Raw genomic sequence first — 16145 nt, 5'->3', positions numbered from 1 at the left:
AGATGAAGAACCGGGCTTCACCGTTGAGAACCGTAAAATATTGAAAAAATGCCTGCCAACTGGGGAATATGAATGGCAAGTATGGCTAAACAGATTTCGGCGGGGGTTGATCCTCGTCCGGCCCACATTTGGGAATTTTCAGGAGGAAGGGAGAGAGCCATCGCCGTTGGTAACTGAAAGATGTTGACGATTCCGTGCTTGATAGTGCCCGAGAGTGAGCTGTCCATTGATGTCACAGGAAATGCCTCCTCGTTTGGAATTTTTAGAGAAGTTTCGCATTTGGTGAAATACTGTGACACGCTTTAATTTTATTCAAGACTGTTGCGAATGTAGCTTTCGGCTGCAGCCTCGAGTCCGGTAGACGTCTAAAATCATCGGAATCTCCAGATGTAAACTCACATCTTTCCAATACGTTACATAAAAAACATTCAGGTTATCAAAAGGAAAAACTGTGGACCATAAAAAAACTATGTCGTAAATTCGATCGGTGGTCGAGTTCAAAATTCGTTATGGGTGGGGAGGAGGCTGATAAACAAACTTCCGGCGTGTGCGGAGGGTCTTAAAACACCGCAGTGGAGTTGCTGGTGGATCTAGCGAAGACGCGATGCCCCCCCTGGATCGCCTCCCGGGGGATGCGAATGACCCTGAGGTTGACCTCGTTGGGGTTGATCGTGTTGAGGAAGAACTTCTGGAAGCGCGTGGAAAGGAGCCACAGGGAACCGTCCGTCTCATCGATGCGCAGTTCTGCGGCGAACTGGAGCCGCGTGTCGTCCGACGCGATGACCGCCTGTCGCCCAGAGTTAGGGTCGTAGAAGGCCACCGCATTCTCCTGAATGGGCGAGAAGTAGAGGATACCGTCGCGGTCAGTGGCCAAACCAGCCCCCGCCGACGACTTCCTTCCAACCAGAGAAACGGGCAGCATTTGGCTTTCGCCCGCAGCGAAGTCCCGAAGGGCAGACGTCGGGACGGAGAACACTTTGTCGGTAGCCAGGGGCTGGAAGTAGAGAACCCTGTTGGGGGGCGGCGAAAGGGCCATTCCGATGACACCGTCCATGAGGGAGAAGGATTCGCCGTTGATGGTGTACATGCCGAAATCTGGGTCGGGGTACATGCTGAGGTCGCTTATCCTGCGCACTTGGTCACGGCCTGAGTCGTAGACCACAATGGCCGGAACGGCCGTGTCGCTCAAGTAGAATACGAGGCGATCACAACGTGGGTCGCGGGCCGGGCCGTCCACGTCGTCGATGACCAGGTTGGTGAGCAGCGTGGAGGGGCGCAGGGCGGCTCGCGGGAAGGTGATGGTGCGTACCGGCTGGTCAGTCGAGAGATCGAAGGCGATGAGCTTAGGCGTGCAGACAGGGATGAATCCGGCCAGGGAGTTGGTGAGGCCACTGTCGAGTACCCACAGACGGTTGCAGCGGTCGGCGCGGATGCGGTATACGGACACCAGACCGGAGCAGTTGGCGCCGTAGCCTGCGGTAGACAAAGAAATAAGGTGGTGTCAATCGAGCGAGCACCATGTGACTCCCCTTCACATTAAAGATGGTGTCAGTGGGTACGTTACACGTACACGACTACAAAAAAACCATTCACGTGCACACATTTCTCTCATTATGACGGTACAATACGGAAAGTTCGAGTGAACACCACTTATTGCTAATCTCGACTCGTCCAAATAGGCCGAAGAGCCCAGACTCAGAGTTAACAGTTTTTCTCAAATAGGACTGCCGACGGGTTCTAATTGAGGATGAATGATATCGAATCCTATAATTTCGATATTACCACTGTTTCGACACTTTACGCGTGTCCTCGTATTTGCAGGCGTGATCCAGGCAGTTTGAATTGCCGTGTACGGCTATTTTCGGAGAAATCGTACAGTTGATGGAAGCTATATCAGAGGAAGTGTTTTGAAAGTTAGGATAAAAGGAGAAGTTTTTGAAGGATTCGAAGGAAGCAGGCTGTAAAAATTGGTGGAGGAAGTACTTATGATGTCGTAGGATTTTTATAGCCGTGATGCATATGTAAGGAATAGCGTTAGGAAAGCGGTGAGGATGAAGGAATGGGAAATAGTTTTGGGCGATACTGTGTGGAATGGAAGATTATTTACTGTCATTTTAAATGCATTACTTTTATGATGTTGTTTAAAATAGCTAATTTCTTTAGAACGCCAGCTGTCGTATTTTCGAGGGGTCATCATCCAAAGTCTATTTCCGATCGGCAGACTATCCAGAAGAAATTGAATGACTGAGGGATGGGCTCTTTAAGACGCCAGTTGGATGCTGCTGTCGGCAATACGCATAGAGGGACATTGACGAGACCTATACGGGCGTCACAGTAATGGCGGAAGCTTTCGTATTAGCTGCCCGGGGATTCTATCTTAACCTCTATTTTCAAAGAACGGACATTGGCTCCATTTTCATTTATGACCAATCTACGAGCATTTGAAATTATTTGGCGTCTTCTTTAGATTTTTTGGCTTAAAATTATTTAAATGATCAATCTTACATTGTTGACTATGGAATTAAACAAAATCATTGCGTTGCTTGATCCATTTTCCAGTAAATGCTAATTATGACCTTTTTGGTAATCAAGACTGACGGGGATTGTGGTCCATTTCGTACAAGGTAAAGCGAAGTTGCACCAATGATATGGAAAGTTCATACTAGTATTTTGGTTCTGCATCCTAAATAAAATAAGCATAATAAAAGGGTTATTGAATTAATACATTTGTCAACATGATGGAGTGATGGGTAAATTAATTTTTCATCCGTGAACAGATTTAAAAAGTAAGGGGTAATGGCAATCTTAATGTCTCTGTCCGCTCATGCATTTTTTTTTTACTTTCGAAAATACTAAGCATTGCATCCCTAGGTGTTGACATATAAAATTACTGGGCAAGCTGCGGAAAGAGTTCACATTTCCACCGTTGTGTGGCATGCTTGATGGATTAAGTGGCGAAGAGAAACTTGAGGAGATGGACGTGTTTCACTGAGAAGGTCGTAACTCTGTGAAAAAAAAACATAAAAAATATGTACACGTACTTTTTTAAAGCAGCGCATTTTTTCAAAATATGCTTGGTGCCAGTAAACAAAGAACAATGTATCGTTTTCAATTACGAAACCTATGCATCTTTAAGGAGTGTTGAAAAGGTGGATGTGACACGGAAGATAATGAAGAAGAGAATTGGGGCGAAAAGACGTAGAATTAAGTTCGATATTTTCAGGCGACATTTTGTTGCATTTGTTTAACCGCACACAAGGGAACAAGAAACGCTGTAGAGACCACACAAAACCTTTTTCACCGAGTTCTTTTCGAGGTCGGGTCAAACTTTACAGTTGACACATTTTCATGATGAGGACTTACTTCGAAAATGAATGGTTAACCTGTTGCAAACTAGGTCTGTGAATTGAAAAAAATATTAATCCAACTAATGATTCTTTTTCTTGTGTGGATTGTATTTTTCTAATTTCTACCATACGAAATGGCACTCCGCAAGCTACCGCCCGGGTGTGTGGCATGTGGTGACCACACGCCAGGCATGCAGCATCAAAAACAAATTTCCCCTTGATTACTAGTTAAAACATATTCCCATAAAATAATGCAAATAATCTAGGTCATGATAACTAAAGATGCATGCACTACGATATCTAAGGGTGATAAATAGGTAAAAAGAAGTACAATAGCTAGAGCTAGATGAGATAAGGACAACACGCTAGGCTAATTAGAATGAAAAAGAAAAATTCTTTCTCTCCTTGCGCGGTTGGATGATGTCATTATGGTCCCTTATAACTCGTGGGAAAATGACTTCTTAAATCTTTCTATTCTAATCTAAGTCTAATTTAATTTACATTATCTCTCCTACCGTATTATAATGGGGCTAATAATATATTTTCAACATTATCACTAAATAGATCTCATTCCAATTTCTGCAAGAGAAATCTGTAATTCCACGAATAATTCATCTAATAATTTTGATAAGCTACTCAGTTTATCATAACAACGGTTTAAAAATCTACCTCCTCCACACTGCACGCGACCTTAATACAGCAATCAATCCAATTATTGTGGAGTTCTTGCTGAGGATTGGTTTTTGTCAAAGTACCCAATGCGTTTGGTAGCAAGGTGAATTTATTGTTCGATATGTCGAGCGAATGCGAAGAGGGTAGGGGTAGAATCTTTGTTTTTACCTATTCCGAAAAATTTAAGTTCACTCCAGAGGTTATTTAGCTGTTCCCTTTTAATAGTAAGTGAGAGAAAATATCTCATTTTTGCATTTCTTATCTCCTGCTTATCTTTATTCCTAAGTTTCTTATATTTATCGAATAAGGCTATGCTTTTTGATCTCTTAAATGCGCGGAAAACTGTATCGCGTGCAGTCATGAATTTTCTTACATCGTGTGTCAGCCATGGTGAAGGTGGTTTAGAAACACGTTTAATTCTTTCAGGGACGATTAATTCCAGCAATTGGATTAGAAAAGAATTTTTAATGTCAACCTTTTCTTCGATGTCATTTAGATATTAAATATTGCACCATGGAAGTGATGCAGGGCAATTAATTAAATCATATTCATTTATAATATTCAAGCTAAGTTTACGAATAAAGGTTAGCTTGATCGTTGGGGTATTTAGTAGGCTGTATAGATTAAGCCATGTGAGGAGATACCAGGTGCAGCAAGTTGACCATGGGAAACTACATTTCCAGGATTAGAAGTGATTGCTGAATCGATCCACGGTATATTTGTTGGCTCAAGGGGCAAGATATTCAAATTATAAGTATTAAATATGTTCCGGTGATAAGTGGTATCATAGGAGCTTACATATTAATTAAAATTGGCATTTATGTCCCCTGTGATTATGAAATGTTCATATTCATTGTCATATTTCGATAATAATTCATCAATATCAGACAGATGAGCAAATTTTGGAGGCCTTTAAACAATTTCCACGCAGTTACTTATTGTATTAATATTTATTTAAAAAATCATGTATTCAGGCCTTCTGGAGTAATTGAATTCTCTGGCACTTACTAACATATATTTTAAATCACTTCTGATTAAAAATTCAACTCCCCTCCCCCACCTTTTCCAAGGCGATCGTTGAATCATAATTTATAATCGGATATTTTTACGGAATCGGATAAAATCGAAGGCTTAAGCCAATACTAGCGGCATGTTCTAAATGAGGCCTAACCAGTGAACGAAAACATTTCTCTCTAACTTTTTCGTCAAATTTCCCCAAAACTATTCTAATAAGTCCTTATTTTTGTATTGTTTTAAGTGAACCGCCCGAGTATTGGTTGAAGAGGGAAATCTATGGGTGACACTGGCAGAAAGGAACTCTTAGGAGACCAAGGTTGAAATGAGGGAAGCAAGAGAAGAGAGACGGAACTGTGGGAAGGGAGGAGGAAGAGGGATTGGCGGAGATCGAAGTTTTTGAGAGAAACCGATGAGGCATCCCCATTTACCCCGTTTTGATAATCAAATCAGTTCCTCAAGTTATGGTGATAAAATATTTTTAAATTAACGTCAAGGGAAACTATTCCAAGGCTGTTTATAAGTGTGCTTCAACCAACCGGCAGAAATGTAATTACTGATACGAGATGCACCAACCCCGATCCCTTGAATACCTGTCATAGGAATATAATGCCAAATGAGATGAGCGTCTTTGCTCAAATATTCTATTTTCCAAAAAAATTTCTTTTTTGCAATATTAAAGTGTATTACTATAAGTGCATTGTTATCCATGGTAAACCAGCAAAACAACTTACATACCACATGCGTGCATAGCAAAAAAAAAGGAAAATGATGCAATTATCCGAACAATAGGGACTAAGTCCGTCTCGTATGGGGAAGGATGGCGTTAAGGAACCAAAATTGTCGACAGTGACGAAATTTTTTCAACGCATCGACCTGGATGAATCTCATTGTTTGCGCACAAGAACGGGAAATTTCCGAGGTCGTTACGGCAACAAACTCTGCAATTTTTGAGGATCGACAATTTCGAGACCTTGCTGAGTGGCAAGAGGATCGAATCGGGACGGAGTCCCCTTTCTGGGATGAGGGCCCACTCACCTCCGATTCCGTTGGGGGACTGCCATTCCCAACCGGGGAACGGCTGGAGGGGTGGGTTTGGCACGGAGGACACGCGCGGCACGAAGTTGATCGTGGAGGGCACTCCCGGGTAGAGGCGCGGCACTGCTAGGAAGATGCGGTCCCGGGTCAGCTCGAGGCCGGTGAACACGTTACGGGAGGGGTCGTAGGCGCCGTTGTCGAATTGGGCGCCCAGCGGAACGTTGTACTGGAGCTGATTGTACTGGAACACCTCCTGCAGCGGTCCCTGGGAGGCGAGGCCCGAAGCGTAGGGCGGTGGTAGCGAGGGCCCGTAGGTGGGCAGGCCGTGGCCGTATGTGATGTCCAGGTAGGACTCGGGAGCGTAGGATCCCAGGGAGAGGGCCGCCGCTACGGACAGCAGGCATAGGGCCGTCGTCATCTTCAACTGTGGCGGGAGAGCCATTTTACCTGTAAAGAACAAAAGAACGGGTTAGATGCGTTATGTTTGATATGGCGAGGTGCGTTGCGTTCCTCGACTGTTATTAGTCCGGAGGTTCCCGGTTCGAATACCGCCCGGGTGGTTTTTTCACATAGAACCTCCATGATGTGCTCATGCAATTCTTTTTGCTCCTTATTAAAAATTTTATAAAATTTACTCAATTTGGTCCAAATACCTGCCTTCAATTTTTATCCCATTATTAACCGCAGTTATATTTGTGTGACCTTCCTTAAATTACCTCAGTATACTATATTTTCCGTATTCTTTTCATCTTTTTCCTGTTTCAAGGATTCGTAGGATTTAAAAGTATGCTCTTACCTAATCAATCTCTTACTCTTATAATTAATATGAAACATATACATTTTTCCAAAAAAAAAATGAAAAAAGAAACGCATTCCCAAAAGCATTTATCGCTGATTGATGAAACCATTTAATACCGTTTAATGAAGATTTTTTTAGGAGGCTGGCGTATGCAAAACTTAAACTATATCTACTAAAAGGTTTTCCAAACTTCCGAATGGTGATGTTAAATCAGTGGCAGGTGAAATATTGTTTAGTGTGGTCCGATACGAGGAGACCATGAAATATATTACGGCATGAAGTATGCCTCTACCATCTTATGTAACCCATGGGAACCTTGAATTTCGAAGTTTAAGAGTGACAAAAGTATGAATAAATTGCTTTAACCATGTTATTTAGCACTTTTTTTCCGACCTATGATATTTTTCGCATTTTCAATTATCCGGGATCCGTGAGAATGTATTTTTTGATCCATGGAAAAATTTCAAACAAGCAGCAACAAATATCACACAGATGATTTCGTTCCATTCAATAAAGCGTTCATACTTATTTTTATTATTTAACGAGTATATTTAGCATGAATGGAGAATTTTCATTAATGATTTAAGGATTAGAATTCGCATCATAGAGTTGAGCAAGCGTAATTATGCACTTAGTACCAGGCGATACAGGGTGTTCTTAGATTCATAAAACTACTATTGGTTTGGTTATATTTTCCCTATATCGTTGGCAACGATAACAACTCTTATGGCATTTTAGGTACGGTTTACCTGAATTTGTCATAGTGTTGAGATACTTGTAAAATAATTGAAAAGTTCTCAATTCAGAAGAACGCTTTAGTCTTCATTCTCATGCTCTCTTGTCTGCACGGAATTCCACAAAAGTCTCGGCCTCAATTGTCAACTGTTTCATTCGTGACCTTCACCGCCAGGCGAGTGAAGTGACGACAACCCTGTCACTACTGAGCGCCCTCTTCAGGGCGAATCGCTCACCGCCCGTGGGGTGGAAGGGGTGGGAGTAGTAGGGAGGGAAGACGTGCATTCGTGACCAGAGGTTTTCACCTTTGAGGAAAATTAAAATGGGATGTCAAAGAATAGCTTGCCTTTTCCGGTAAAAATTTTAAATAATCTCCCGTATTTTAATAAACAAATTATAACACTTCTGACTAGAAATTCATTTATTACACGACCGGTTTCGATGTTCTATGAGCATCATCTTAAGGTCGAAGATTAAGAGTGAAAAGTATTACAATTGGTTCATTTTTTTGATCAAATTCTACCACATCGCGTCTGAAATAACGCATTCAATCTACCGCATGTTCATACATTTAAAAAATTCAATATATTCCTGAATTTCTTTTAATTTTAATAATGCACTGGATTTTATTATATTTATTCAAGTGAGTTGAGCGAATCCAGGAACTCTTCAATGATGGGAGAGTTGAAGGTCATTTACCCAGGCACTGACCTGGAAATATTTTCATCGTCATTCTTTGCTGTTTGCGAACATAGTTGACATATTTTATTTTACTTTCTCCACATGTGGAAAAGGAAAAGTATCGCATTCGTGAAACAGTTGGAGCAGACTTTTCACTCGGGAAATTAGCGTTTCGGAACCTCCACACACACACATTCACCCTCTCTCCCCTCCCCCCTGGCTCTGCCCCCCCTTACGTCCGCCCTACCCTCGAGTGCGTTTGAGAATCGGTTTTCGTCGTCATGGTGACTCGACCGACGTGAGTCGACCTGGGTGAAATACGATGTTCAGCATTTTCATCGGAAGGCTTGATTTCGGTAAAAATCCGTTTTTATATCAGAGAAGAGGAACCGTTAGAAGTACTCTTGGATATAATTGCATAATTTTTCGTTTTCTCTATTAGACCTTGAAAAGTCTCAACAGGCTAAATTAAATTTGAAAAAGAAGGCAATTTCTTTCACAGGGCTCCCTTAATCATGTGTGTGGATGCCAGAAACATTATCTTGCTTTTTCCTGACCTTTACATAGAATTTGGAATTTCTACGGTATGTCGATTGATTGTGTATATAATTCGCAGACTATTGATTAATTGATGACTCAAAGCTTGATGACAGCTAGAGAAGCAAAGATTAACGCTCGTAAAATTTTATTTTCAGGCATCAATGCTAGCTTACTTATAAGTAAACAACGTACATCGATTTTCATCAAGACTTAGTGTGGATTTAGAATCAATCGAGCGAGACTGTCGATGGAATGAAATGCATTTAATAACCGCCGGATGAAATTCATGAGTGATTACTCACTCTCCCCTTCCCCCGATCAGAATTGCCTCCATGGAGGGCGGATGGGAGGGCATATTTTTTCTCGTCAAATAGTTTCAGGGAACTGAAACTTGGGAGAGCTGCCAGGGAATGTGTACATGTGGGGTTAGACCACGAAGAAGAGGTGGGTTAGAAATAATTAATTATTACATGACCCTTTGTGTTGCGCGAGAGCGAACGTATTACTGCGTCTGTCTCGTAAGTACGTAGCTCAAAGAGAATTCAGGCTTACAAGCTTCCGAAGTCGTGCATCGGAATATAACGTGAATAATTGTCTCTCATCGACTTTCTTTTATTAATGCAAACGCCTTCAAACACGTTAACCCGACATACGACGAATACTCACTAGGAAATAGAAATTGAAAACAAAATACCAGCACTCGGTTAGTGGGAAGGGTGAAAGGGTGCGTACTCTTAGGCAGAACACCTTGTGATATTTTATGTGGGTCTATATACGAGGGTCATCCGGAAAGTAGTACCCGTTCGTGCCGCATGAAGTGCTGACGACGCGAGTAGCCGCTGGACGAGGTCAGATAGCTTCAGTGGCTTGTCTGCCTTCTCTGAGCCAAGTTGCGTGACGCTAGCATTGCCTGTGTTGTTTCTGTGATTGTTTACAATGTTTAAAAAAATTGAGAACGCCGCCAGTTGTGAAGTGAGGGCAGTGATTAAATTCCTCAATGCAAGAAACGTTCGCCCATGTGATATTCATCGCCAATTAAAGGAGGTGTATGGAGACAATGTAATGGACGAGTCGTCTGTTCGGCGGTGGTGTCGCAACTTCAACATGGGGAGGGGGAACACACACGACGATGAGCGTTCGGAGAGACCGTCTGTCATTACAGACCAACTGGTGAGCTCAGTTGACGAATTCGTGAGGAACGATCGGCGCGTCACAATTGATGACATCTGTGAGCATTTTCCCAATGTTTCTCGAACAATTGTTCATGAAATTGTTAAACACCATCTGCATTATGCAAAAATTTGTGCAAGATGGGTCCCTCGCGTATCTCAATGAGCTGGCGGCGAAGGACTATGCAGCAGGAATACAGAAACTTGTCACACGTTATGACAAATGCCTTAATTTGCTTGGAGATTATGTTGAGAAGTAGTTTAAAGTATCCTCTTTCAAATAAAATTTTTTATGTTTGATAATATTTACTTTTGTGTCTTTATTTCACGAACGGGTACTACTTTCCGGATGACCCTCGTGTGTGTGTATATATATATATATATATATATATATATATATATATATATATATATATATATATATATATATATATATATATATATATATATATATATGATTACTTCTATATCTTCAGATGAAGACGGATTGTTTCCGTCGAAATATCAAGAAAATACGTGTGAGTGTTCTTCTTTTTTTTGTGTTTCTATATTTTGTGTTACTGTGTATTGTACTATTCGGCACTTCCGTGTTACGTCTACGAAAGCATATATATATATATATATATATATATATATATATATATATATATATATTCACTTGGAAATTCACATGGAAATAGATATAAGAAACATACAGAAAGGACGAACACAGGAGAGGTGGGGAAGGCGGAATCGAGCAGATAACAGGCGCAAAAATATTTCCTTGACCAGGACTTGAGCACCGGATCTTTCCACTTGCCGGGGGGTGCTCTAACCACTTGAGCTATCGAGGAAACGGTATTGTATTGAGATCTGCGGGTCTTTGTCCAACCAAGTGCTCCGATTCTTTGCCCAAGAGATGGCGTCAGGGGGCTGTTTCACCCATCAAAAGGGTGAATAAATAAATAAATAAATAAATATATATATATATATATATATATATATATATATATATGTAATCTCTTCTGTGCTCGTACGGAAGGTGGTTGGATTCCACTCGCGGTTGGGGATCTCACAGTATCGCCGTCAGTGGCGAAGGCCGACCTTGGCCAAGAAAATTACGGGCATCTCCCGATATTAGCTATCTCCCTCCCTCCCCTCCCTGAAGAGGCTTGTTGCCCAAAACAGGGCTTCCTAACCAAAAAAAACTGAAGTGGGTAGGTCTGGGCCGGGGTAAGGCGGACCTGCAGGCTAATTTTTATCCGTAGTGCATCGTGAACCGTTCGACATAGTATATGAGTGATGGTTGATACACCTGGATTGCGATCAAGTACAAACGTCACGTCGTCCAATCGGTATTACGATGCAATATACCTGACGAAACGCCCGCTATATGGTGATACTATATTATATTAGCTGTCTTGCCAGGTTAATCAGCCAGCCCCGTCCGCCGTCGTGTTCGTGCATGACGCTTCGTACACATGCATCCAATTTGAGGAGAAATTTATTGGTTTTTACAAATAATTTCGCCGAAATCTGTTTCAGGTTCAAAATACCAACTGGAAAAAATAATGGTAGATATTGGTTTATTGAATAATAACGGACGAAATATTTCGGGATTTTTGTATTTACAGGTAAAACGCCCCTATCCAATAAAATAGAAAATAATTAGTAATTTGGATACTTTGATCATTTTCAACGCAACGCATGCGCACGTCGTTCAGCCTCCCGCATATACGAGGGTCATCCGGAAAGTAGTACCCGTTCGTGCCGCATGAAGTGCTGACGACGCGAGTAGCCGCTGGACGAGGTCAGATAGCTTCAGTGGCTTGTCTGCCTTCTCTGAGCCAAGTTGCGTGACGCTAGCATTGCCTGTGTTGTTTCTGTGATTGTTTACAATGTTTAAAAAAATTGAGAACGCCGCCAGTTGTGAAGTGAGGGCAGTGATTAAATTCCTCAATGCAAGAAACGTTCGCCCATGTGATATTCATCGCCAATTAAAGGAGGTGTATGGAGACAATGTAATGGACGAGTCGTCTGTTCGGCGGTGGTGTCGCAACTTCAACATGGGGAGGGGGAACACACACGACGATGAGCGTTCGGGGAGACCGTCTGTCATTACAGACCAACTGGTGAGCTCAGTTGACGAATTCGTGAGGAACGATCGGCGCGTCACAATTGATGACATCTGTGAGCATTTTCCCAATGTTTCTCGAACAATTGTTCATGAAATTGTTAAACACCATCTGCATTATGCAAAAATTTGTGCAAGATGGGTCCCTCGCGTATCTCAATGAGCTGGCGGCGAAGGACTATGCAGCAGGAATACAGAAACTTGTCACACGTTATGACAAATGCCTTAATTTGCTTGGAGATTATGTTGAGAAGTAGTTTAAAGTATCCTCTTTCAAATAAAATTTTTTATGTTTGTTAATATTTACTTTTGTGTCTTTATTTCACGAACGGGTACTACTTTCCGGATGACCCTCGTAGTATGTTCCCATGATAATGAGCCGAAGACAAAAGAAATCCCAAACAAAAGAGGAATGAGCGGTCAAGTGTATGAAATTAAGTATATCCCTCAGAGAACGACTTCACGGATTGTATTCAATTGTTTCAGGCTCAACTTTGTGGAAGTTAATGTTCATTAAATGAAAACACTTTGTATATTTCCACTGTTCTTTATTTACGTATTACTAGTTTCAACGCCTGAGTGTCATCATCAGGCACTGATACGTACCTGATGATGAGGCCTAAGCGTTGAAACTAGTAGTAAGAAAATAAAAAACAGTGGAAATATATATTGTGTCCTTCATTTAATGAACTTCACGGATTATTGAAAAACTCTTCAATAAGTAAGTTACGGGATCAAGGAATGAAACAAGATACGGAAAATCAGTCATTTCCCATCTCTGTAGCTAAACTTTGAATGAAGTGTGTTTTGTTATTGGAATACTTCAGTCAATGGACATCGTGTGAAACTGGTAAAAGAAGTAAAAATACGAGCATTTGTAAAGAGGGCCGTGTTAAGAAAAAGCTGAGAAGACCCTCTATCATGTTTTGCAGCACATTTGCTTTTTCTTCTATGTTGAGGAAGCATGATTTCTGGAAATTTAAATAAATCAAAACAGAAAACCAAAACCTCAAATAGTTTACCAGACCGTGATATGAATGTTTGACCGCAATGACCTGAAACTGTTCCGTAGATCCATTCCTGGGAGCAAAATCCTTATGATTGAGGCGAGTGCTCATTAAACGTTTTGAGTTTAAGCGTGACCCTCCCCCAAGACGAATATGTCGTCGAAAGTGCTGCATTACGAATTGAAAATTTTGCTGTACTCTCACACCTCGTTAGGGGTGAGAGTCGCCTTCAGGAAAATTTCCAAGAAAAGGAAAGCGCGTTCTTTCCATCGGGAGGAGATCTGGGATGCCTCGTGGATGTGCGTGGAGGTCGAAATGTTGACCCCAAGATACGTACATGCGAAGTGGACGTTTGGAAGAATGTTTATTTTCGAAGGAGCCTTGTTGCGGTACCGACGCGAGCAACTGCAAAATAATATTGTATTCCCGTGGCATACTGCAACCTAGAAAATTTACCCTATCGTATTTCACTAAATTTATTCGACTTAATTTTAATCTAAATTATTTCTTGCCATAGATACTCCCAATTTTACTTGCCACTTCCTCTTGAATGCCAAGCGTCAGGCATCTTCATTTTACAATGTTTTCATTGGTTACACAGTCGCTTCTTCGCTCGCCATTTCCAAAATCCCGGGACAATTTTATGATTCCCAACTCATAGCGCGTTGGTATAAACGGTAATTAGTTTTAAATGATGAAAATAAATATATATTTTTCTTTAAGAATTCCCAACTAGTCATGAAAACCTCGTTACCTTCGGATTCAGTGATGGTGACCCTTGAAGGTCCTCGCTTTATCGTGTCATTCACGTTCTAATATTGGGCATTTATTCGATCCTAGGATTTAAATATTGGGAGTGCGTGCAATAGGTCTGTGCGATCAATTCATTGCACTGTTGAGGTAAACTAACACGAAGCAGGCGGAGAATCGTTGGATTGGAGACACACAATGAGAACTTACGTAACACGTACGTAAGTTTTAACAATTATTGATTGTTTTGATGAATTCAGGAATGGCTAGTAAAATGAGCTTTTAATCTTGAGAAAAAAGTATTTAATATTTATTTTAAGGAGAAAATTAATTTAAATGACTGAGCTTACACGTCAAACTTCTTCAAATTAATATGCACGAGCTATCTATTCATTCTACTTCTTGTATACTGGATTCTAGGCGTCATTGCCGTTAAACATAAATAAAAAATTTCAAATAGCGTTTTCATATAGAACTTCAACGGATTTTCTTACATGTATATACTCTCCCGCACATAAACTTTGTTTCGTTCAACCTGCTATCTAGTGAGAGCACACATTATACGAGTGCTCTTTATCATACGATATTGTAAAACTTGTACTTTTTTGGCCGAAATTTGTGAACTATGTAACCTCTCCCGTCAGTTAATGTAAAATATTAGTTCATTAATAATCGAGGATGCATAGTTGATTCAACCGTCTGTCCACAGTCGATTGTGAAGATCGGAAGCAAATATTCGTTAATTTAAATGATCGATTATGTCCACCAATCTACTCCAGAGGTCCTCTCACTTATTTGTGGAGCCCAGACATTGACTATGTTCGTGGTGAAGTGGTGCGCCGGGTGAATTGCTCCCTAAACCGAGAGAGGGAGGGATTAGACACGCCCTAGGACCCGTTTCTCAAAGTTGCAAGCAAATTTACTAGTCCTCTGAGAACAGTGGTTAACGTAACATGGAGCCACACCTTCTCTGAACAGTAGGCGGATGCCGTAAGTGCTGAAGAATATATGTCACCATAAGATAAGTACGAGTAAACTATGATGACCTCTGAATTATTTCTTAGTACTGATAACCGTCCTTCAGATGTCGCGCGCCCGTTTTCCCTCCACGGCAATCATCGTACCGACTTGCTTCGCTGGTCGCGTGGATGCGACCTTGTTTCTTCGAGCGGGTTCGGGAGAAAGGGGGTGGGGGTGGTAGACCTGTCTTCCGAAAGCCTTTTAAGGATGAGTGGGAGTGATGTTTAGTTCATTTCATAAATCGATATCTAAGCCTTGATCAAGAAGTAAGGAAGGTCAGACTTCGAGAGGGAAATGCCTCCTTCTACACCTGACCCAGCAAGTCGCCACGAGGGCATCTTTTAGGAGTTATTAGGTTACCAGCCATTGATGCAATAGGTATTTATTGGCACTTGGTATAATTTGATTTTATGGGAGTTCGAATTGGCGTTGGTGATGTTCCTTTTGTCGTTGTCATGAGATTTCCTATCTATCGTTCTCTCCGGCAGAGCCTTCCTTCGGGTTTAACTCCTTGTTGCCTAGCAATGAAATGCGGTGTTAGAATCGTACCCTCGACGTCAGCGTTAAACTCGTGCGATTTGTATTTACCCAGTACTTCACAAGTCTTGCATGTAATCTTTGTGTTTCCATGGCTTCCATCCCAGCATTCCCATTAATAGTGTCACACTTTCTGTTCGTGAAACCCTACGTGAAGCAAAACGCTGCCAGGATAGTTGGCTCAGGGAAAATGCGGCCGGGGGATCCTCGCCATTCCTTTCTTTTGTCGCGGGGTAAAACTTTGCGTGACGGAACGGAATGACTGGGAAAAAATGAAGACAGCCCCGCCGGAAGATGACTGTCCTTGTGCCCGCCACGGGGCTACTACAATGGAAAATTGTTGGTGTTGCAATTTCTCCTAATATTTCAATGGGAACGAATTGAATGTAATGAATCCCTGTGCTTTGCTAAATATTTTAGGTCTGGTCAACCAAACGACTTGCACTTGTTGAAAATCAAGTAACTTAAGAAGCTACGTCTATGTAACAAAAGCGGAAATGCAAATAACGTTTTCCCTTTACTACATCACAGTTACAAACCTCTCTATAAAAAAATTAGTGCTCTCTTCTTAGTGCCTTGTTTACTTCGTTTACTAGTTGATATTTGTGTATACCTGTATTTACACTTGTATAATATTTTTATACACGTGCTCCGCTATTAAATGGCAATTATTAATGCTGTATGTAGACCAACTTTTCAAACTAAAATAAAACATCAAGACAG

At 41.4% G+C, this 16145-nt stretch overlaps 1 protein-coding gene across 1 annotated transcript; it reads right to left on the bottom strand.

Annotated features, from left to right (window-relative positions):
• Positions 1–559: 559 nt before the first annotated feature.
• LOC139690486 (dopaminechrome tautomerase-like) lies at positions 560–6513 on the bottom strand. Its single transcript, XM_071587943.1, has 2 exons — positions 6072–6513; positions 560–1473 (listed from the first exon to the last, which is right to left on the bottom strand). The coding sequence occupies exons 1-2, from the start codon at positions 6511–6513 to the stop codon at positions 560–562; spliced, it is 1356 nt and encodes a 451-aa protein (XP_071444044.1).
• Positions 6514–16145: the final 9632 nt, after the last annotated feature.

This window comes from Hetaerina americana, unplaced genomic scaffold (assembly GCF_022747635.1).
Source record: "Hetaerina americana unplaced genomic scaffold, ioHetAmer1.1.p SCAF_3, whole genome shotgun sequence".
In the NCBI taxonomy this organism is placed as follows: Eukaryota; Metazoa; Arthropoda; class Insecta; order Odonata; family Calopterygidae; genus Hetaerina; species Hetaerina americana.
The sequence above is the reverse complement of the archived record's forward strand: the minus strand, read 5'-3'. Positions and strand labels throughout refer to the sequence as shown.

Bases quoted from the DNA above. Each gene is read 5' to 3' on its own strand.
- LOC139690486 (XM_071587943.1), bottom strand. From the start codon at position 6,513: ATGGCTCTCCCGCCACAGTTGAAGATGACGACGGCCCTATGCCTGCTG. The intron at 1,474-6,071 runs GTGAGTGGGCCC...TGTCTACCGCAG, and splicing joins GTCCCCCAACGGAATCGGAG to GCTACGGCGCCAACTGCTCC.